At 41.4% G+C, this 24,453-nt stretch overlaps 1 protein-coding gene across 10 annotated transcripts in view; it reads right to left on the bottom strand.

Moving 5' to 3' along the window:
• The window catches only part of Foxp1 (forkhead box P1), a 480,479-nt gene that overhangs the window by 18,628 nt on the left and 437,398 nt on the right, over positions 1-24,453 (bottom strand). For 9 of the 10 annotated variants that reach the window (XM_013513674.1, XM_013513676.1, XM_013513678.1 and 6 more), the window contains 5 exons: positions 23,581-23,668; positions 11,843-11,926; positions 2,092-2,293; positions 1,907-1,986; positions 1,198-1,299 (listed from right to left, as the gene is read on the bottom strand). In XM_013513674.1, coding sequence (XP_013369128.1) covers positions 1,198-1,299; positions 1,907-1,986; positions 2,092-2,293; positions 11,843-11,926; positions 23,581-23,668 — 556 coding nt within the window. The remainder of the gene's footprint in view (positions 1-1,197; positions 1,300-1,906; positions 1,987-2,091; positions 2,294-11,842; positions 11,927-23,580; positions 23,669-24,453) is intronic. The other variant, XM_013513677.1, reaches the window with a different exon arrangement.

Here is a 24,453-nt window from a genome sequence, read left to right as displayed (position 1 = left end):
TTACTTTTCTTTTCCCTGCAGTACTGAGCACTGAATCAAGGACCTTTACACTGAGTTACAGCCCCAGGTCTTCTTTTTTTTTATTTTGAGGCAGGGTCTTACTAAGTTGTTCCGGTTGGGCTCAAACTTGTGATCCTCCTGCCTCAGCTTTCCAGGATGCTGGGATTACAGGTGTGTGGCACTACATCTGGCTTCCTTTTCTTTTAAAATGCTCATCATAAACTTAATAGAGGCAATGTGTTTTGTTTCTCTCCCATATAAAGTAATAGCAGAGAAGGCATTTATTTCAATTAAAGCAAGTTTTCCTTGTATCCTATAATAAATCCCGATCATGTTTAGACTAATGACATGTAAAAATCCTAAAATGTTTGTATTAAAGGTGTCTAAATGTTTTGGAGTGCGGGGATTAGAATTCCAGGTAGTAAAAATACAAACATATACGTGCCACTGTACATGTGCCCTCTTCTACCCTAGAACCAACTGCTGAGCTGAGAACGAGCAATGTCACATGACCCCAAGCATTGTTGGGGTCATCTAACAGAGCTATGGAACTTGACCTGGTTTACAGCAAATGGTATTATAATAAAGCTCCATGATTTAGAGGCTACTTTTCTTCTTCAGGTTATCTATGAACCTCTGAGGGAAAAATCTCCTGACTTAAAACACTGTGTTGTCCTGTAAGAAGTTTCCATGTACAGCGCTAGCACTTGGATGGCCCAGCTTTTTCTGCTAATTGGACTGATGAGCTTTTATGCAACCAGCGCAAGTTGTGTTCAGTTTGATAATTTCTCTGGGTTGCTAATGGTGAAAAAACAGCTTGCCTCTGCCTCTCCGCAAATGTTGGGTGTGGTTAAACACCCAACGGTATGGGTCTGTGTAAGCAACAGGACAACCTCAGAGTCAGGGCAGAAATGTCACTGCCTTCTTTCTACGTATTCCAGGTGGGGAGAGATGGCTCCCCTGGCTGAGCCATGAACATATCAGCTGCCAGTACGATGGGCATTTTTCCTCTTAGCATTTCAACCACAATGGAGCTTGCCTCCCAATCAAATATTCCCATAAATTGGGTGCTCTGAGTGTATTAAAACAATGGAAGTGTAACTTTCTTATAGCCCAATAACTGGGTTTTATCGACAACTACCTCTGCCTTACAAAAGTCACAATCCAAGGCTAAAAGAGGCCTGAGAGAACACTTACCTTCCACGTGGCTGCATTGCGTCGGAAGTAAGCAAACATTCGTGTGAACCAGTTATAGATTTCATTTAGTGTTAGCTGCTTTTCTGGAGATTCAAGGATGGCCTATAAATAAAAAAAGGTATCAGAAGAAAATAATTTATGATCGATTCAGCAGAATTACCATTATACAGTTTCTTAAAAATATAAAATAACTATGATTCAGAGCTAAATCGTAAGCAAGGTTTCACAAAATGATCTAAGATTAATGGTTGTATTTAACAGTTCAATAGCAAAACTCAAAATGGAACTATCTAATTGTTTTGAGTTTTTATTTCTGTTTCCGTACAGAAATATTAATTTATTAGTCATTCATAAAGCAGAATCAAAGAGAAATGCAAAACATTTCACTAGCTGATTAAAGCTCAGTAATTATTTAGAGCTCAGATTAATTCTAGGGATCAGAGATTACTGTAGCTTGTGATAATTGACTTGCCATCTTTAAACAGGCTCATTTTCACTGTTGTGTGAAATGAATTTCCTAATAATCACATCGTATTGTAATACTTAATCAAAAGCAATTATGTTATATATTGCAGTTTTAAAAAACCTTATAGAAAAGGTTTTAGCATGCTTGCATACTAAACGGTTTTAAATCTATTTCATCAATATAACATATCCTTGTACACGTACACCTTCTGCTATAATTCCATATACTGTGTTATTTACTTACCTGCCTAATTAAAGATGCATATGTAAATGGTGGTCTAACTTCTGCGTTCTTATAAAATTCTTGGTTCTGCGCAATATCTGCTAAATAAGAATCATTGTCCTATTAATTATCACTTTTTTAAAGAGGAACTGATTGGTAACAATTGCGTGTTACAGTTCTACGTGAGGCAAAAATGGAGCAGCTACCTGAAGAAATGGGCACGTTGTATTTGTCTGAGTACCGCCTGCGGATGGGGCCCACCGTGTGCATGCTGGTGGTGGTGATGACAGAGGGGCCCTGGGTGACAGGAGTCAGGGGAGCAGTGGGGGTCGTTGGCGTATGAGGTAAGCTCTGTGGAGAAGCCTCCGACGCGGACTTGGAGAGGGTGACACTTGATACCAGATTGAGCTGTGAGGAAAAGAACATAGCTTAGAAGACCTGAGAAACAAAGCAAACAAGAAAGCATCTCACATCCAGCAGGCACGAAGGAGAGGACGCCTGGCTAATGTCACTTCTCGCAGGAGGCATGTTTATAAACGAGTCACTTAGGTTTGGTGTAAGCTATCTCTTGCAACACTCTCTTTTCTTTTCCACGAGATAGGTATTTTCCGAAGACTGCCAAATGGATGTTTACAGATGCTAAAAGGGATTATCCAGCAAAGTGAGTTTGAGAAACCCTAGATCACCACAGTTCTTTAATCACACCCCCTTTAGTAACCTCAGAATCCTCAGCAGCACCAGGCAGGAAAGATGCTGCAGTGAAGACCACGTGGGATACCAAGGTACAGACCTGAGCTGTTCAAAACAACTTTCCGCAGTGTGCTCACCCAACTGAGGAGTGGTGTTTGTTCACTTTTTTGTGAAATTAGTTTCTGTTTAATTTTAATGGATTTAAATTTGAGTAGCCCCATTGGCTTGGAGCTGGCAACCTGGTCAGCAGGAGGATGGGCTCCTCAGCTCCATCCGGAAAGTTCATGGACGTGGGACCCACTGCCAGTGTCTGACCGGGGCTCACACCAAAGACTGGCCCTCAGCCAGAAATCCGTCATCTATTTCTGTCAATTGGCAGAGACTAATCTTTAAAAGCTTTATGTGCAATGGTTATTAAACTCTATCAAATAAAGGACTAGCACCTATTAATTTAAAAAGAACACGGCCTATGAGAGATTCAGAACTATAAGATTTGCTGATATTTTTCTTTCAAGTTTCAAATGTTGCACGAAAATGAAATAATCTACTGATTCAAGTAAGGAAGTGAGTTATTATTTATTTGAACTGGCACAGAGGAAAATGAATGAGTGCTTTTCTGATTTACTATGTCTTACCTTCACCTTATAGTGCTATTCTTACAAATACTACAAGGGACAATCCTTTTCCAAAATTTATGGGAACTGAATTACTATTGTATAAGTTCAGTGATGAAAAATTTGGTGGTTTCTAGCATATTTATTACCGTTTACAGAATTGCTCAGACACAGATAGAGTCTTCCCCCAATCCAAGGGACCTGAGTAAAGCAATCCTGGTAACAAAACTTTCCCAAACCAGCTTTCAACTCCCTCACCATATAATAAGTCTCTTTCACCACAGTTATAGTCAATCTTAAACACAGGGCATTATTTGAGACAGGTATTAAAAAGTAGAGTCCCCCGAGATCCTAATCAAAGCACATAATAAAAGAGAGTTCTGGTATGTTGAGAAGACACAACCCTTACTCACACTCCAGTAATGAGGAAGGCCACGAGAATCCTCCCTGCCTGATATGCTTAGGGGAGTTCCAAGGGATGAAGAGAAAGATCTCCTACGGCTTAAGAAAAAGGCAAACCTGGAGCCAAATGCTGGGCTTGAGTATTCACTTGTGCTCTTTATATTTTCAGCCTAAAAGGTTGACTCAGCAAACCACAGACCCCTTGGCCCCGAAGCTCGAGAAGAAGCCGCAGAAATGGCACAACGTTTACTACTGTCTCCGCTCCCTAGCAAGCCGGGAAGCTATGGGGCCATCTCAGCAGCCCTGGAAACCTGACCTGGTGACAAACATTTGCAAACCAAGTGCTAACAGTTTAGAGCAGCAGCCACAGGATGGGACAGAGCTGAGAGGTCAACGGGGAAAAGCTGGTGCTGACCCTTCCTCGCCTCAGGCCTTAATCGCTGACCAGGTCCAGGAACAGTATGTATCAGCATCTGCTGGTGCACAGGGTCAAGGAAATTAGTGCATAATGCTCTTAAACACACAGCTCTTATAATCAGATGCTGCGGAGCCAAAGAATATCAGAACACTTCAGAAAACTCATGAAAAACATTTACAAAACTGCTTTAGAACACCTGCCTCTGTATGGTTTCAATGATGAGATGTTACTCGTGTTTTACAGAGAAGGAAACCGAGGCTTGTTCATATTTCCAACTTGGACCAAAGCTCAACCCATCTACTCATAGGAGTCTAGACACTCAGTATAATCTCTTTACTCCTCGTTAATGGAAAAAATAAATACTAGTTTTACTTTTCTGTTATGCTCACTTTGGAAATGATTCAGTGTGCAGCTTTTATCCCTGCTTATAAATGACATTCAATAAACATTCCTGAGTAGCAATGAGGTGGCCTGTCCTGTAATGACAAAAGCAGGAATAAAATGCACAACTGCTGCCCTTGAGAGCTTACCACCTTGAAAGCACACACTGGCCAAGGGCAAACATACACACAAACCGTACCATTCTGGGGAAGGAGAATGCTTCTTGACTTCTATTTTCACCTAAGGACCCACCACCCTAAAAACATGTCACAACTTTCTTTAAAACATAACAAAAATTATGAACACAAACGTCCTTAAGGTATTTTAGGGACACATGTTCCTTTCCAGCTTTGTGGGGAAGATCATCACATCCAACCAGGTTCCAGTTTAGCTGTCCTAAATCGATGCTAAGGTAAATCCTCAGCAAGTGCAAGCCCCTCTTTTCAGCTCCTCACACCTAAGAACAGACCAACTCCACTGACATGTCATTAGATGCAAAAAGAATCTGACCCTTGAAGCCTCCACAAGGATTCTAATTCTTGGACCATTTCTACCAGTGAAAGTGACAAGGAAAAAACGAAATCCATCCAGGTAGCACAGCCCATGAAGAAAAGAGATTGCAGGCAGCTTTGGGGGATGCTTTTGAATGTCAGTGGCAAGCAGAAATAAACAGTGCCAGGAGAGAGCAGAGAGAGGGGTTCACCAGCCTTGACAAATGACACTGCGATTCGCACCCACTGCTAGGCTGTCTCTAACAAGCCACAGAGGAAGCAGCGAATCTCAGCTAATTACCAGATAAAAATGTATTGTAAGGACTCTAATTAGGAGACGCGGATGGAGGTGATCTAATGATTAAATGCTGCATTCCACTGACCCCACCATCAATGTGCAGTGGTGCAAGATGTCACCGGAATATTTTGTAGAAACAGTAATTTTATTTCAAGGAGGGGAGGCAGTAATATTTGTAATGATGGCTATGAGGTAAACTAATTAGAAGACAGTTCCTAGAGGAAGAGGGTGGCTGAGAGCAGCTGTGGCCATCCCAAAAGCAAGTGCCAAGTCTCCATAGAGGAGCTGCAGTCAAGTGGAAAATTTCTGCCTGACCTCTGCCCTTGCTATTAATTTGCAGGAAAACTAATGACACATATACATATTCCCACAAAATTGTTCTAATTGCTAATTTGCCAAAGGAGCCCTGATTCCAAATTAAACATGACTACAGCCTGTGAGGGAAGGAAGAACAAAAAGCTGTAAACTCTAAATAGACGGTGCTTTGCCACGCAAAATCATCTGCAGGCTGAACCCAACAAGTTAATGAAATGTCAACCTTGTCAGCTGTTACAGAAGTTTCCTAACTTTTCAACTTCTGTCTGAGGATCACATGCTTGTCGAGAGGAGAAACCATCTTGGCAAGGGAGAGAGAAGATGGAGCACAAGGAAGGATTCAAAATAGGCTCCGTTCAAACCAAACCAATTCTTTCAATGAAGGTCTCTCTGAAGAAAGGGGACCACGAAAAGATTAACCACAGACAGCAGAAGAGCGCGTCAGGAACAACGCGGGTTCTGCTGTAATCTTGAAATATTCATCTTCATTGTAAACTATGAAATCTTAATATCATCATCAATTAGAAATGAAAGCATCTGTGTTTCATGTTTCTGATTATAGTTAAGGTTTTAAAAAAGATAATTTTTTTCAGGGGCATGGAGCAGGAAGGGATTGGGCTGGGAGGGTTTCTTTTCCTGATGGAAAGCCCACTTTTCTTATTGTATTCAACTGCTATTTAAAAAGAAGTTGCTATGTTTAGAAAAATGGGTAAGTCTGATTATTTTCTACATGGCAAGATTCCATCATGTGATGATTTCAGCAAAGATAATCTCTTTGAAACTCTGGCCAAAAGTTAAATTCTTGTGTCCCTTAATATTGTTGTATGGTTTTTAAAATAAAAATAAAAGCAACTATGCTCTCAAGCACCATCTCTGCCCTCCATTTGGTTACCGAGGGAATCTCCTGGATGCTTTGCCATCCAAAGGATTCAAACTCTATCAACTATCCAATGTTGTCCTTAGTCCTGTTCCTTTAAAAAAATTAATCTGTAGTTTTTCAGCAACAATCTCCTCTCCTGCGTACAGATGAGTCACTCACATTAAAAAAAAATAAACAAATGGCTGATGTAAACCCCAGACAGAAACAGCCTTGTTGTGAGTATTCCCATAAGAACCGTTTTTTGTTTTTGTTTGTACTCTTGCCTCACATGAAAACAGATCATGAGAACAAAAGACAAACCTGAAACCAAAACACTAAAACCGAGGCTGCATAGTAGGGACTTTCAGGCTCACAGAACTGGTTTTTCTGCTGTTAGTTTTACTGGCCTAAGTGACTCAGGTCTGCGCAGTTCCGGGAGAACTGCAGAGGGCCCAGCAGCTGCATTTCTAGGCATGACCATGGAGTTCAGAGATGATGCTGGTGCCAGACCACGGGGAGGGCAGGACAGCAGGCAGCAGCTGGTGGCCTTTGTTAGGAGCCTTTGCTTTCCTTCCCTGTCTCAGCCTGGCCGGGTACGAGATGCTCAGAAGACGCACCAACAACAGAAAACAGCCAAACTGACACCAGAAACTACAAAACCTGAGCTGAGGTGAGAGGTGGTGACTTAATGAAAACCAGTCCATAGCGCACCTTTTATGTGCTGCACTTGAGAATCCTTTTTTATGATGTCCTGGTATTATTTCCCCAACTCTACAGCAAGGCCCTAGCAGCCTACACTGTCAGCCACTGCCAGAAGAGTTAACAGGCCCTTTTTTCAGAGGGATCACACTTTGTTTTTCTAGTAGCTAAAAGCTATTTCAAAACAGTCCTAATCGCCATGGTTAGAGTACCAGAAAATGTGTAAAAAGAAAAATCTAAATACCGCATTTCATTCCAAATGTGCTCTATGACATTTTCATAAAGAAGGCTCTACTACCTACACCGTAACTTCCTGCCCACCAAATCTGAAAGAACGTGGTTTCTTTGGGATGAGGAGTGGTTCTCTGATGTGCAGGAGTACTCTACAGCCAAGCAAACCTCCCATGTTCTCATGCATTGCAAAACAGGCTTTTACAGTGTTCTCCTGACATCATGGTAGTGAAAAGTCTTGTAAAATAATCCTTAACAATTTAATAAAGTCCTAACAGAAATGTTTCTTGTTTTGTCTTCTGAGTTGTGCCTCCTCCACCCAGGAAATACCTTAGCAAGCCCACCTTGGGGTAAGCATGGGCAACAGTAACCTCCTAGCAGTATACTACAAGCAGTGCTGTCCACTTTGAGAATCTTAGTGCAGTGGAGACAAAAGGCGATTGGTCATTTCATTATCATTTTCTTGTGTTTTTGCTTCTGCTTCTTTTTCCATTAGAAAGGAAAGAATCTTTTAAAACTTAAAGTATACCAAGTTGGCCACTCTAAACCTAGGCCAAGAATAGTCTTTCTACTCTAGATACTCAAATGTTAGAACTGAACAGCTGCTAAGTATTTACAGATGCTTTTCCATGCAGGGCTCAGCCTTAAAAACATTAAAGAAAAATCTCTCTCACTTAGGTGATGCTGGCTATTCCTTCCCTTCCTCCACGTTAACTCTCATTACCTACTTTTCTTTCCCAGTTCCTATCCTCAGAGACACAATGACAAGTGCACCCACTGTTCCTCACAAGAAAGATCTAGGAAGTGGATTTCTCAGAGCGTCTTCCTATGTACCTTTTAGATTGTAGCAGAGGCATCACTTCTTCAAAGATGTCTTCTTTGACCTCACTTTCCAATTCACTTACCCTACTCACACGCAGCACAAGCCAGGCCACGGCAGTGTGTGAAGGTAGTTATTAGTTTCCTTCCCAAGAGTCCGAACACCTCACTGGCAAGGACAGGCCTTTCTCATCTGACTACTCATTGTTCATTATATTACAATACTGTGGACAGAATGCAGTGGTACCTTGGCTCATGAATTTAATTCGCTCCACAATTCTGGAAAAGATGGCCATACTCATGTTCATGTGGGAGAGATGACTACTGTTGTGTTTGTCTCCTGATGCAGAGTTTGCGAACAAAGAACTCTGCCAAACATCGTGGTTTGTGAACCAAACTGTGTGCAAACATGAGAGTTCATGAACCAAGGTACCACTGAAACAACCTGCACTTTGAGCCCTGGGTATAATTCCGGGAGGAAAGGTTTTTCACATATGATGGCAGCAGGGAGACATATTACTGAGAGAGGGACGGGAACGGGGACCCATGCATCCTTCCCATGTGCAACAAGCTCTGATCAACATCTACAACCTGAGGCACTGTCCTGAGATAAGCACACCTTTTAAACTATCCAGACCTGAAGATGAGCTCTACAATGGGATCCAGGAAAGACATCTCGGAGCTGAAGTGAGAACAATCCAAGAACATGTGGGCAGCCTCTCTGATGCAATGAAGTGAGGATAAGTTGGACAACTGGATACAACAAATGACACTTACTAAGCAAATGGCATTTAGTGAAGGGCAACATTTACAGCAGAGCGTTTTATCACTTAGTGACTAAGAATTTTTAAATAAACACAAAGTTCCTCTTAAACAGAAATGGAAAAAGGAAACAACTTCATAAACTTACTGGAAAGGTTATAACACGAAAGTCCCCATCTATGGTTAGATCTGAGTCTCAGCGCCTGCTTGTTTCAAGTCAGATTCTAGAAGGATACTCATGCAAACACACATGAGGCGTTCTATCATTAGGGTGGGAAAATTAATTTTAGGCTATAGGATTTTGTTCATTAGGATCAGTCACTAGGTAGTTCTGGGTCTCAAAAGTTGAAAGCATCAAGGGTTTGCAGTTCATGTGTGCCTTTTCTTTCTCTCTCTTTCTCTTTTTTTTTTGGCAAGGAAGTGAAAATTTATGCAAAACATTACATGTCTATCTTTTATAATTAATTTTCCAATGCCTCACCTATACATATTTTAATAATTCCTGATTTATAAGATGGTATCTATAATAAAATTTTCTATTTTCCAATAAATGAAAAGAAGGCAGGTTCCTTCCAACAACAGAGTGTCACACAATATCTGCTTGTCAGGCACCAATTTTTACTTCTTACATGTAAGTTAAAGGATAAGGAATTTATAATGCTGCCTGTGAAGGAACCACTTTTCATACACAAATGTGATCTTTTTTTTTCAAAGGGTAATACAACAGTACATTTACATAAACTAATCCAAACAATCTATGTATTTGACAATGGCAAACCTCACACAGACGGCCTATTGTTGGTTTACATCTTGGAGTTCTTTATATTGGCTTGTAGCGCTGCTCTAGCTGTCAAAGGTTTGACTTGGACTCTAAATAAATGGTTATAGAAGTGCTGTGCAGCGATATTGGACTTCTTTGCAAAAGAAAACCTGCTGTGTATGAATTCAAAAGCTATTAATTTTTCAGTCAAAAATATTCGTGCCTATTTCTTTTAATAAAGAAATACTGTGCTGAGCTACTAAGAGATAATGTTGACTAGTGGTAGAGAATTTTCAATAGAGCAGTTAAAAATAAATTTAGTAGGAGGTCCCCTTCAAAGTTATAATTTTCTAGAACGTAAAGCATTTTTTTATACTCATCAAGACAAACCTTCCTGCCCTGTTCGTTCCTCTGCAGCGGCTTTTCCTGTTTACTGGTTCTTAGCCCGGGTCCACACGGACATTTGGTAATAGTTCTCTTGCAGCCTGGTGTGGCGCTGCCAGCGAACACCTAGGCCTCTTGCTAGCTGGGCACCTGTGGGGATCTTCTGTGCCATTTCTTCAGATGTGTCCCTCCTCTTACTGAGGAGCACCATGATCTGCAAGTGTATTACAAGAGTGCTGGGCCAATAGTGAGTCTATCACTGCTGTTCTCTATCCATGGAGGAACAGGAGATAATCTCATCTTCTCCCTCAATGCTAGGTGTAAAGGCTAAAACCCTTCATCCTGCGGAAAATAGTTTCACTATAATCTGAAGACCTGGAGAGTTCCAAGGCACCCAGAGCCCTTTGGGGCAGACTATGCCTGTTTTTAGAAGGCAGTCAGCTCATGTCAGGGTCTTACCAACAGGGTTTGCTGAATTCATGTTCTCCCACATACCCTCCTTAAAAGGGACTGGAAAGGAAAAAGCGCAGTTGGTGACTGATTCCACAGTACTGAATGGCTTGGTTCTTTTTTTTTTCTTCTTCTCTTTTTGGTAGCCTACTCCTCAGTTTAACAGCCATTTACTGTGAAATACATGGAAACTAAGGACTCTTTCCTAGTAAAAATGGATGCGCGAAGTGTTTAATGATTTTATGTCCTATATCTCAGTAATGTGTTCTGTTTCAGACATTAATTTTGTCTGCCAACTGCATCTTGGCAGGCTACCATATTTGCTGGGTTAATAGTCTGACTCCGTTTTATTTCTATCACCATAAATCATACATATATGGGTGTGTGTTTGCTTTATTTGTAGAAAAAAATCAGTCAAAACAGATAAACCAATACTTTGCTATTATGCTGCATCATTGCATATTGATTAAAATTGCTGGTACTAACTATAGATTGTCAACGCTCAATTAATTTTCACACAGTGACTCCCAGCAAAATCAAATAAAAGCAGTGTACCTTTAAATTTTACAAATCTTAAAATCAAGGAGCAAAGCACTGTCTCCATTTTGAATAATCAGTTTAAGCTACTAAGAGATTTTCAGAAATAGAAGCATATGAGAGATACAATGGCAAAAGGGATCAATTCATTACAAGGAATGAGATCTAAGGCAGCTCTGAGGCTCTAGATGCCATTCTCCTGCTTCGGTACAAATTGCCTATGCTGGGATGGTGTATTTCAAAGTCCAGTAAAAGGAAACAAGGCAAGAAATAGGAGACTCTCTAAAAGTAAAAGGTAATCTCAATGTGTCACATGTGGGCTCCTGACTGTGGAAGAGTAATTCTCACTTCAGAATCCTTAGGAACCACTAGACGGTCCTCATAATTTAGCCCCTCACAATTCTACCGGCGTGCTTCCTCTTTCTTTTGCCTGTTACAGTTCCTTGGGACCACTCCTTGCTCCTTTTCTCCTGCAGTACTCTCAGCTTGCCCAAGCCAGCAGGCCTCTTTCTTCTATTACCACGGTCTGGCTACCTTCTCTGCGTTCCTGCCATTCAGAATGATTTCCTTTCTCCACAGAGCTCCTACAAAACACTTTAGTACCTTCATTTAACACCACTCTGTTTCAAGGAAGAGCTGGTTCTCAGGTCTCAAGGGTGAGCACCACGTATGGATCACACCGTGTCTCGCCAACGCCTAGCACACTGGAACAGTTAAGAGAACTGAAGGCCTCTGACATTTATATCAGCCAAAGGAGCTGTTCTCCTCCCCATGCCGGGACGGAAAGCATAAAACAAGGAGCGTAAGTTTCGCTCTGTGTTTTGCTACTTGGTGGAGCATTACTTACGGGCTGAGGGGCAGCTTTGGGTTCTGTGGACTTCACATGCAGATGGGTCATCATGGCTTGCAGCCGCTCCTTGTCTTTTGCAAGCTAGTAAGAAGAAAGGGCTTTGTTATTTTTTTGAATACAGATACAAGACTGTTTTAATGTTCCACATTAGACATATTCCAAACAACTACACCATCACAGCACATGACAAAATCATTTTCACTGCTTGTTTCTGAAATCTACAGGGCCACTGCCAAGCTCCAAGTAACCGGAGGCGGCACTGAAGTTTCTCAACACAATATGCAGTAGACTTTAACTAGGATATTCTAGACCTGCTGGCACCAAGAAGCCCCATGGAATACGGACAGCTAAAGACTAATGTGAATCATGCTTATTAACCATCCTTACTCACAAGGAGGCCAAAGGAAAATGAGGTAGGCAGCTAAAACTCATAAATTCATCTGTTGTGGTTGTGGAGGAACTCCTAGACAGAGGGGTACATCTGTGCAAAATTCGCCTCATCTTCTTTATGGGTAAGCACAGATTAAGCCAGTGCTGGCAGGTGACACTGGCAGGAAGGAACAGGGACACAAGGGCTGATGGGGTCCCATCTTCAAGTGAACAAATAAGCTTATTCATTTATTCAATATTTAAGGACATGCTACGTGCTAGTCTGGTATTAATAGTTTACATATCTTTATAAAATTATCTTCTGATGTTACAGGTAAGTCCACTGGATGTACACAGCAGGCACTCACTACTTATTGGATAGTACAGGCTTTATGCTTGCTTTGGACTATTAACACAATGATACTTTTGGTAATTCAGGACAGCCTGGCATAGGTAACATACAATGACTTCTGTAAAAGAAGTGGACAATGTATCCACAAAACATAAAGACACATTTAAGAGAACTTATGGGATTGAGAGGAAGATGCAAATGTGATTAATGAGACAGACAGTCAGACAGACAGAACATGAGAATGAATGAATACAGACACAGTTTTATTTCAGGCACTTCTGGAGAACATTTGTCTTAGGGAGAGGCTTACTGTATGTCACATCATTTACCTCAAACCCTTTAAGCAATTTTTGGAGGTGTAAAATTATCCGCAAACTGAACATGATTCAATTTTTAAAACAGTTATTTTCTGAGGTGATAGGGACTCAAAAGTTGGAAGAAGGCAGAAGAAAAAAGGACAAAAAGGGATGAGAAAAAGCTTTCAGCTTATCCTAACTGGATGACTCAGTCTCAAGCCATATCACATTGGATTTTTTTTATTTCTTTTTATTCCCTTGTGATTCAGGGAGAATAAATTAAGAAGAAAAAAAAGCCTTACAGTGTTAGCATTTATCTTTCAACAAACAGGAAATGAAAATGATACCATATTAGGAGCCACTTTATGTTCTTTGCTAAGTTATTGAACAGCCAAACTAAAAGATTCTCTGAGTACATAATGCTAAAGGAATTTAGTTTTCCAAAGTGGCTCCGTTAGAACAATTAAAATGTTGGGAATGACATTTTCCTACAGTTATTCGTTTTTATGTTAAGTATTCTCTAAGTTTTTTGATGTTAAAACTAAAATATTCTTGGATTAAAATAAAAGTTTGGTTTTAAAGTTGTCATGGAGTAGAAGGAATTAAGGCACATTAGTTGCTCTTTTGTTAAAAACAAGAAGTAGCTTGCCCTGCTGAACAATACAAATTAAAGGCTAAGAGGTGTTATTTACTGGAGAGTCTGCTGAATATTAATTGTGACTTAATTTGGGGGTAAACATTGTGGATGCAGCAACTACAGAGACCAAGTTTAGTAAAAGGGAAATCCAAATTTCCAGCTCTGTACTTGATCCATCTCTATATGGAATCATCTCTGTATTGGATCCAAGCATCCAGTGGGCTGGTCTCTTACTGGTCAGTGAAAAGCAGTTCACGTTCTATTGCAAACACCCACCTACAATGTGTATACCCAGTCACATCCACAACCCTGAAGACAAGTGCCATTAGGAGTATTTTTTATTTTTCCATGAGAACATTATTGAAAATTCATCATCCATTTTGAAGTTCCAGAGAACTCAACTCTACCACCCTACTTCTACCTTTACAGAGGGAGATAAGGTTCCATAAAGATGTAAAAATCCAATTTTTGTGGCTGGTTGGTATAAACTGTCATGTAATATATTTTCGCTTGAGCTTTAGGTAAACAATTTTAGCCCTAACATGCTTTTTTAAAAACATTTCAAGAAAGAAACATGCCAGAGTCACTTTTTTTAAAGGCAAAAACAAGGAACATTTACACCTTTGGAACTTTACCTTCTCTCTTAGATGTCTGTCTTGCATCTATAACACCCACAGGTCCTTCAAAAAGCTTTCCTACTCTTCATTACTTTTTAATTCCATCATTCCAAGAGCTCACCATCCCCATCAATTTTTCCAGCATCCTTTCATTATTACGCTATGAGAATGCAAGCATATTCTATTAGCAAGTATATTCCAGCATTCCCTCTTAAACTGTACACTCCACGAAAGGCAAACAAAAAGTGGTTGAGCAACATACTCCAAAGGTCAACTAAAAATCTGGTTGGCAAACTTCGTTTTTTTTTTTTTTTAAGATGTTGTGATATCAAAAGAGAATTACTCTCTGAAAGCTTTCCTAGAGGGCATGGGATGAGCGCGTGCCTCACAGGGACTGACAACGTGCTACATACTGGTGGCTGTGAGGGCAGAGGTTACTGTGTGTAATTACAGAGTCTGCGCGCCAGTTCTTTGGAAGCACAGGGGAATGACGATGGCGAGGAATGTGTCCAGCACCGGCACTGTGCTGGGCTCAGATTCTGGCTGGGTGATCTAAATGTCTCCTGCAGCTCTCCCACGTACATTCTTCTTCCTCCTGAGCATGGGATAATCATCTCTGAATTCTGAAGGACTGTGCCGAACCTGAGCTACGTTCTTGCACAGAACAGTCCTAACCCAGCCACCGGTGCTTCATTAATGCTCAAAAATATTTACTTTCTCTGTTAAAGAGATGCGCCATCAATCTAGTCCAGACTGGGTGAGTATATGTTTAGAATGTGGATTAGCATTACAGTGATTCAATGGGGTCTGCCACTGGGCTAACTGGGAAGAGAAATAGTTTTGCGATTTGCAAAAAGCAAACTGAATAGAAAAACACAGGAAAGATTAAGCCTACTTTTCGTAGATTTATCTCTTTGGTTCTTACTATTTCCTCTTCTCATTCTAGGAAAATACTTCCCCGCTTTGCCTGGTATAGGTCATCCCCTCTTCTATTAGCCGTGTCCTCAAAGTAGGTTTTAAGATTGCCTAGGCCATAGAAGATGGGATCTTGCACATTGCTCCAGACCCAGGATGACTGCCAAAGGCTAGGAGTTCCATCTAACATCGCCAGAGACAGAAACTATGCGGATTAAACTCATTCTTTTAGCAGAGAAAAGGGAACATAATTTTGGGTTCATTTAACACCTTCATTTTACAAGTTTGTCTTCATTTTACAAGTTTGTCAGAAGGACTAACCATTTTAAGGCCAATATGGCCAGTTCTCCCTCATGAAAAACAAAACTCTGCAGAAATAAATGAAAGGTTTTGCGTGAAAAATGCTACAATCATTAAGAACATGTACAAAGACCGACCAAGCCTTCATTTCACCAAAAGACCGTTGTGGCTGTTTCAAGTCCCCAGCACTAATCTCTTGTTTTATTACTGGGGAAAACCAAGGGTCCCAAGATTAACGTATTTAAGGTCTTGGAGCTGAGAAGGAGCAGAGAGAAGATAAGGATGTTACTTATATGATGCTTTCCCACAACGCCATGACCATAAGGATTACCTGGTATACTAACTATAACACACAGACTTTGTCTCTTCCCTTCACACCCGTGTGGACCTACTGAGGCAGGGCCTCTGGGGAGGAGCCAGGGGATGTGGTTTTAACAGGGCCAATGTTATGAGTAGAAAGTCTGTATAATTCTGGTGTCATGATGAGCCCCATTAAGCTGAAGATTCACTTCAATCTGTTCAGCAAACTCTCCAAGGGAAGGATCTAGAAGCAGGTGCTTTTAATAATAGAGTGCAAGTGTCCAAGTGAAAGCATGTACGTTTAGGAGGTACTACTCTGTCATGGACTGATTAACCTGAAACAGTGTCTGTATAGGTTTCCTCAGGAGTTCTGTATACGGAGACTATCCAAACAAGTGAACCTGATTTAGGCAGAGTGTATTCAGTTACTTAGGGTACTTTCAGCTATGCTGGTCTCTAAAGTGGGTATGACCCGGAGAAGAAAAACACACAAAGCAGTAGCTACAGCAAGGAGTACAACTCATTCTTCTACTGAACTGAGCATTTACCCAACAGTTATTCTTTCCCCACTTTATTCACCTCTGGTAATCCACATGCCTTCCAAACTCAGCACCACTAAAAACTTTTAAAGATTTCATCATCAACTATAGCATTCAGGTGGTGGGCAATCTATGGCTCATTTCATCCCAATCAAAGAATTTCCCTACTTTTATTGTGCTGTCACCATCTTAACATTCCTCACATGTTATTATTAAAGACTCTCTTGACATTTAAAGCAGACACACACTAATACTCAGTCATAGTCTAGGAATTCTAATGCTTCCAGAGTTAGGCAGGACTTTAAATTATGAAAAGTAAGTGTCTTGGTTTTCAAAAGGGGACGTGGAAGTGAGACACCTAGACACGTTCTCCCCTCTTCGTCTTGGCTCCAGTCACAAAGCACTGGCAACACGGGGCTGCAGTCATGCTAGGACCTCACCGTCCCCAACATGCTCTGAACTCACTCCGAGCTCTGCTCCGAGGCAGGAGGGTCTGTGAGGCCACTGCTGAGACAAAGTGTCCTGAGAACTGCCTTGAACGGGGTTAGAAAGGTCCAAAGGGGGACACATTACAGATAATATATTTGCTGAAGTCTAGGAAGCTGGTATGATTACAAATAGCACCGCTAATGGTAGAGTAATCACATGCAAAGTCCATGCAGTAATTGATTTGTGTTAGGATTAATGTCTCCCTCTGCTATTGAAACTTGTGCTCTTTTCTCCCTGCTGACATTTTCTTAGAGCTTACAGTTCCTGCTGCTGATGATTTAGAAAACTTCAGAGAGTTCCTAAAGTCACCGGGCTCAAGCCTTGCTAGCCGCCAAGGACTGTTCAGGAGAATGCTCTGGGAGACGGGGGCAGAAAGGGATAAATGGTCCCATAAACTGGGTTTTAAAACCAGAGACTGGCAACTCATGGAAACAAGCACAGAACCCACACGGCCTCACCGGCTTCTGCACAAAGTTGTAAGGGGCGCAGGAGGAGAATGGGTTACAATGGCTGCGCTGCCTTGGGGATTCAGACTACTACTCAACACCAGTGCGGACAACTGCATCTACTTTCTAAAGTCCAGTGTCCTCCTCCATCAGATGAAGGCAGTACGCGTTTCTGTGATTCTAGGAGGCCCAACAATAGTAAAGGTCATGACAGGCTGCTTCACCTAGAAGAAACATTACATTACACATGTTCATTAGATGCAAGACAGGCTGCTTCTGAAAAGTTATTTTTTTAAAAAAGCAACTCTGAGAATCCAGGAAAGAGGATCATAGCTACTCAGAGATACGGGAATGATTTGACAAAATTAGGAATGTGAAGCACCTGGGACATACAGTAGGCACTCAATAAATATCCACTGAAGTGGTTTTGAGATCCTGTGTGAACTCATTTGAAGAGTAACCTGGGGCACTGAACAGCTCTGTCCCCTGGCCAGTGGCCTGGCCAAGTCACACCACTGTACCCAGGACCTTCTCCAATTTTAAACTAAAAATCCCAGCTCCTGGGGATTTCCTCATCCCAGGCAAGCAAACTGAATGCTGGTCACCCTATTTTGTATTGAACACAAAGATGAATTTTAAAAGGAAAAATATATTCTTGAACTGTCCTCTCTCCCACTCTAATGCGGACAAATTCTCAAGTGGCTTCCTTGAGCTGAAAGTCCTTGCCAACATCTCTTCCTGTGGTCACCTTCACTGCTGTCTCTCTTAAAAACTGCAAGGTGGGGCAGTAGAGGCTCAGTGGCCCTCTCTACCAAACAGCATTGTGCTGGAAAAACAACAGGTCACTTTATCTGTATCCAGAGTTTCGATGAAAACTGGAGTTTCTTTAATAGTGACTGAATGGAGTAAAATTATTAAGAAACAGAAGCTCCATACTACTTTACTCCCATCCTTTCGAGCAGTGGCAGATCCACTTCAGTTGAGTGATTTCTTTTCTCTCGCTGCTTTCAGGGTCCACTTCAAACCTTCTGGTAGGAAACCTTCAGGTGGAGGAAGCCTGTCCTGAACCTTATGCCTCCGACGCATGGAGATAACAGATCATTTTCAAGATTATTTTGGCATTCAAAAGGTACTTATCAAGAGGACATATGGCAATCTGGCAATGTTTGTTTGTTGCATGGTCACAAAAACAGCTCAACACCCATCTATGCTGTCACAAAAATGTACCTGAACCACTAATGTCTCACACTTTCTATGAGTGATAAATTCTAGCAGATGTTTTTCTTGTCTGCTAAACTAGATGGTTTCCCCCTCTCTCATGACAGAATTATGACCCAGCCACTGTGACATTTTTGTATCATCTCATCTACAGCCTGAAAGCTGAGGCTCACAAATATGTCCCCACCTGGAGGGACCCAGGTGAATGGGATTAATCCGAATTCAGATCCTGACGCCCATGCCTGGTGGTCAGTGGGTGCTCACCCATCACAGTAGCTTCTTTACTATCTTGGCTGTAGCATGCAAGGTGGGAAGTCCTTACACTCCCAAATATTCCCAGTTCCTATGCCTCTGTCCCTCTGTCCTGGTAGGGCGGGGGTGTTTGGGAGATGAGGTGCAGGTGGGACTTACAGACATTTCATGACTTACATAAGATCCTGTACACTAGTAGGGGTAATTTTGCTCACCTCCAATTCTAACTTAGCTCTCTGTACATCATTTCAGGAGAATATGTGAAAGAGGCGAACATTTAACAGATGAAATCTTGAAACGTATCCCTTGACCTCCATGTCCCTGGACCAAATGTTTTCTCTGGTGTCTCTCTTGCTGTGAGTCATCCATGGTGTACTCTGTAAGCTCCCATGACTTTTCAGGGGCTATAGGGTAAGGCTCCTAGGAAACAGTGGGGGCGGACCCTCATCTTGCTCACTGGTAAAACACCAAGAAACGACAGCTGTCTTCACAGTAACAAAATGCAGTAAGGAATGCTCACGCAGGATGCCAATTGGACGGCTGATCCCTCGTCCTTCTCAATGAGACCAGGAAAAGAGTGACATGAAAATGGAATTAATCACCACCCCCTCTTCATGATGCTACAGGTAAGGAGTCCACTGCTGAGAAAATACTCACTGTTTCTATACCTGCCAACAAAAATTTCAAAAATACAGATGTATCTTGCTTTTCATAACTGACATGTCTATTACAACTTCAATTCTGTGAATCCAGTCATAATACAGGGGACCAGGCAGCTCCCATACACAGTGCAGATTAGACAGGACAAAGACTCCATCACCTACCATCTTCATTTCTGCCTGCCTGCAATCTCACCATTAAGAGTCTTACCAGCTTTTCAATCTAATTCAAGTGTCAATAGCTCTAGGAAGGCAAACATCTCTAGCCACTGTCCCCTAACGCTGACAGTGGTTATTTTTTAAAAATCATATCTAATTCCTTAGGGAGGTACAAAAGAGTGTTCTGCTCTGTGTTAGAGGAAGTTACTAGGGTTCAGATACAAAGGGACTGCAGAGGTACACAGAATAACACTCAAGTGGCCTTCACCACCTCTGGTCACTTCTGAAGCTGGCTGTGCCCTTTGAATTCTCCTGTTGAGTCCTTTTATCACGATCCTTTGGACATACGGAGCCTCCACTGATGCATCCTCTAACATCCAGGCCGAGCAAGTACTGCTCTGGGAGTCTGGGTGGTAGGAGATTTATCCTCTCACTTTAACACAGTTATTATCCTTGGGGGATTGTTCAAATCTTTACTGTTCTTTATTGTAGTACTTAGTGGTGTGAACGTTTTTCAACTTCAAGTGAATCAATGGCAATTCTGTAAAATACTTTGAGATACTTGGAGGTTTAGGTACTTCCTGGATTGGGAAATACCTTCTTTAGGGAAAAAGCAGCCCTCAGGCTAGTCATGTTCAAGACCATCTACTTTAGGTAGATAGTCTGTGGATAAAAGGATTGGGGACAGTCCCTGGGCAATGGATGCCCAGGCACAAGCATGTTCCTTCATCGTATTCTTCCTGGTACCGGTACCTCATTTCCCCACCCTCTGAGGTTCCATGGGCATAGTGATCTTTAAGTACATTAAGAAGTGCAGTTTCAGATACAGGTGCATGAAATGGTAAATGTAACAGCACAAAAATGGAAGTGCTAACCCTTAGAGAAATAGGAAGTCTACAAGGAATGAGTTCTGAGTATAACTGTACCTCGTTCCAGGTGTCCCCAAAGATACTAGGCCTGAGACCCAAAGACTCCTAAGGCTTGCTGAGACCTCTGTGAGCTCTGTATCATGCCAAGGGTTCTTCAAGTACTAAAAACTATTAACATTTTCTTGTCATTTGCCTGATTGAGTAATGTAACTCAATGGATAAATTCTGTTTTCGTTTGGCTCCTTTCTGGCAATGAAATCCTCTTTTGAGTAAGTTTCTAATATTTTTTGTTTGTTTGTGTAAGACAGGGTCTCCATGTAGTCCAGGCTGACTTGAACTCCCTCTGTAGCCCAGGCTGGCCTGGAACTTGCAGAGATCCTCTTGCCTTAACCTCCTGAGTGCTGGGATTACAGAAGTGCAACACTCTGCCTGGCCCAAGTTTTTCAGAACCCAATGGCATGAGTTAGTATCATCCAACAAACAGATACCTCCACTGGAAGATTGCTTTGTACTATTTTTCCTTCTAGAATGTAAGAAACAGGAGGGCAGCCCGATCAGGTTTCATCACCATGGTACTTTGTAGTGATGCCAGCATGGTTCTTGCTATGTAATAGGTTCCTGGTAAATTTTGCTAAATGAATAAACAGATGAATACATAAATGATCAACCAGCTTCCCACGATTCCCAAGATTGGCAAGTACTTGTCATATGAAGCTGCTAGGGGGGGCAGTGTAGCTCCGACACAGTTTGAGGTAAGATGTTTAGGAAGGAAGAGGTATGAAGGGGAAGGCCGCAGTTTAGGTAGCCAGGAACCCTAGGAAATAAGCTGCTACTAATGTAATCCAAACCCTTTTCTCTTTTGACCCCTCCTGACCGGGGCTTGCTTAGCAAACTTCTGGAGGAGCCAAAGAATAAATATGTTCAGCTTTGCAGGCCATATGGCTTCCATTGCAGTTACTTGACTTTGCTATTGCAGTGTAAAAGCAACCACAGATCATCAGTAAAAGAATGGGCAGGGGTGGGGCTGTGTGCCAATAAAATTGGCACTGAAAATCAAATCTCAAATAATTTTCACGTACCATGAAATACTCTCCTTTTGTTTCAATGCTTTTTTGTCCTCCACCCATTTAAAATGTCAAAACCTTTCAGCCTATGAGCTCAGGCCTGCAGTCCATAGTTGGACAAGCACTATGGCACCGGTCTAGCCACTCTTTCAAGCTGTGAAGAAATGGAACCTGTCAGAATTAGCCTGTCCCTTCTTCCATGAAAGCGAACTCTCAAGCAAAATAGATTATTGGAACATCACAGGTAACTACTACACCTTCACTTCCAGCCAGGACAGTTTGCTTTCTATTCCAAGCTGAAAACCTGCCTTTAGTTTGACTTAAGACTGAAGGATGAAAAGAAATCCATGACCACATGAGATCTGCAAATAATCGAAGAATACTCTTCAACAATCTATGCCACTTCTAGGCCACACAGACCACACCACCAGAGTGGAGCGGCCAGGAGACAATCGCTTCACTGACTGATGGAATCGCGCCTTTCTCTCTCTGGACTGCGCTTTGCGGAGGGTCAAGAGTAATTAATAAAACAGGTATTTAGTTCCTGAGTAACGACGGCCCAACACTCAAACACTACCCGGGAAAACCAGGACAACTTGGATCATTTACTTCAGACCGTCATTAAGAATTTCATTTTATCAATAAATGCAGAAACATATCACTTTATAAAAGTCACCATCATAAAAATTCAAGTAATATGAGTTATACAGTTTATTCTGTAGAATCCAGTTTTTTAAAAGCCTTCTTGTGCTTTTAAACATACTTGAGGGTGGGATAATTCTACTAGTATTTCTTCTTCTCTATCAACATACTAAATTTAAAGATGTTTCCGAAGACATACAAAAGATTTTATGCTGTGCCCTTTGCTTGTATGTGCACTGTTCCAATAAGTTTGTATTTGTAGTTTGAATGAAAAGTATAAACTAGCTTGAGAAAATAACTTTTGAGAAAAATCCTCCTAAAAAACACGATTGGTCATATAAAATAGTAACTAATTAAAAAAAAAATACTTTCTATCCTGAAAAGGCACAACAAAAAGTTTAAGTGTGTTTGGGCTGATTTTTCTCTGCAACTATTTGAAGCTGTAAATGACTTAACTCAGTAAAATTCCAAATGTAATTATCTTCTGTACTTAGCCTAGGGCTCTCCATATATCTCAGCATTGCTGTCTTGCATACAAAATAGGCTTTTCGATGGCTAGTCCCAATATAATGTACAACATTGTTTTAATTTCCCCTCGTCGGCTAACCTCCTGCCACACTGCACCAGGCAGAGGAAGAAGGCACAGTGAGTCATCAAGCACTCAAAAGCCTTCTGGAACTCGGTTGCATAAATGGGGTTTGCCAGGTCAGGCTTTTGCAACTGTACATTTTAATAATCTCCATTTCTGACCCAATTTTTACTTTCAGAAACTAATTTTCTATTAATTATATGAAGAATGGGATTAGTGTTAATATACGGTGGTTCATCAACAAGTTGTACTGTACCAGGAAGTGGAACCCGCATTAAAACCGTCCCCATCTCTCACCACAGTGGTTTCCTGGGGAAATCTGCACAAGTTCATTTTCTTCCTCAGTCACAAAATTTATCCAACGTAGTTCGGAGGACTTCCAAATACTGTATTTTGTAGCTCTACATATACAGTACATTTATGCACGTTATGTATTATATATGAACATATATATTTATGATATGTGCAGTGAACTGTCACATTATTCTCAGCGATGGAGAGGAAAGGGGACGTACAAAATGAGGAATAAATCCTCGTATCACTTCTACTGCGGCTTTGGAAAATATGTTTTTGTGTGTGCTCACTCGCCCGTCCTGGTCACATGCACTAGTTCTCTCTGCATTCACGTGCATTCTCATTCACTCTCTCCCCAGCTTATCTTCTGAGCTCCAGATTAACAACATTAGCAACTTCACGGGCTTGCACCAACAACAAATAATCAGAAGGCTCAAAAGCAAAGAGAGAATGGCGGGAAAGTGAAAGAAAGATAGGAATGCTCAAGGTGGTAACTGAGCATCAGCCGCATACACGTTACTGTGACTTCCAGAGACGGCCGTGCGTCAGAGAGAGGATGGAAGCCGAGCTGACCCCCAAAAGGTAAAAAGTAAACATTAAAAAAGGACAACAACAGGCTTTTGACTTTCCATTCAAGAATGAGTACACAGGAACTCATTACAGAACACTACAGAAATGGTGGAAGTTGAGGAAGACTTGAGGCAATATTAAAAATAAATATGGCTTTACCTGGAGCTCTAACTGCTGTACAACCTGCATTTGTACTCTACATTGGGCTGTACTTCTATCGTCCAGCGCATGCTCACTGTTGAGATGTCTGCAACAATACATAGAAAATCATTAAGTGAAATGGAGACACAAAAAGGAAAATATAAGTTACCAGGATGTTTAACGTAAGCACAAGCTAGGCAGCAGGTCTAGTTCCCAGTAGTCCCAGTAGCGGAGCAGTGCTGGAGGTTTCCTATCATCACCATTTTAACACTGTCATTCCAAAGAACTTGGCACACTGTTATCACCACGCTAAAAATCTTCCAGGGAGAAGTTCTGCCAGGCATCTGGAGATAACCATTTAATTTACACGTAAATAAGAAAATCGATGAGAGTAAGGAGGGGAGGCATTTCAAGACCACCTCAGTGGGTGGAAACCCGAGACAGGGCCTACTAAGTATTTAATAAGAGTTTAATTTGTGTGGGTCTGAATATGGTCATTTGCCCACAGAAAACTGACTCTACAGAACTGATGAAATGTCCTTACGCTGAAAATGCATCCACATCAATGTCAGGAATGGCACCAAAGGGCAGAACAGCAGCTTTCAACATATGGAACCTGAACCTATATAAGCAAATTATGTACCAGTGGGGGAGGGTCAGCAGACAATTATTTAAAAGAAAAATTCTCTCTGAGTCCTTCATTATTAATTGTCTGGTTATGTAGTTTATGGATGATTTAGGTCCCCTGCTGAGAATGCCCAAATTGTGTTCCTTTTTGTACTTATTAGAATTTCCAACAGGGAAAAGGCCAACAAATTGAAATTTCAGTCTTAACATATGCAGGAACTCTGGTAAGGGGCTAAATCACAGCCTAAAATCTGAAAAAATTCA

Source organism: Chinchilla lanigera, unplaced genomic scaffold, assembly GCF_000276665.1.
Source record: "Chinchilla lanigera isolate Chin_1 unplaced genomic scaffold, ChiLan1.0 scaffold00020, whole genome shotgun sequence".
NCBI lineage: Eukaryota > Metazoa > Chordata > Mammalia > Rodentia > Chinchillidae > Chinchilla > Chinchilla lanigera.
The sequence above is the reverse complement of the archived record's forward strand: the minus strand, read 5'-3'. Positions and strand labels throughout refer to the sequence as shown.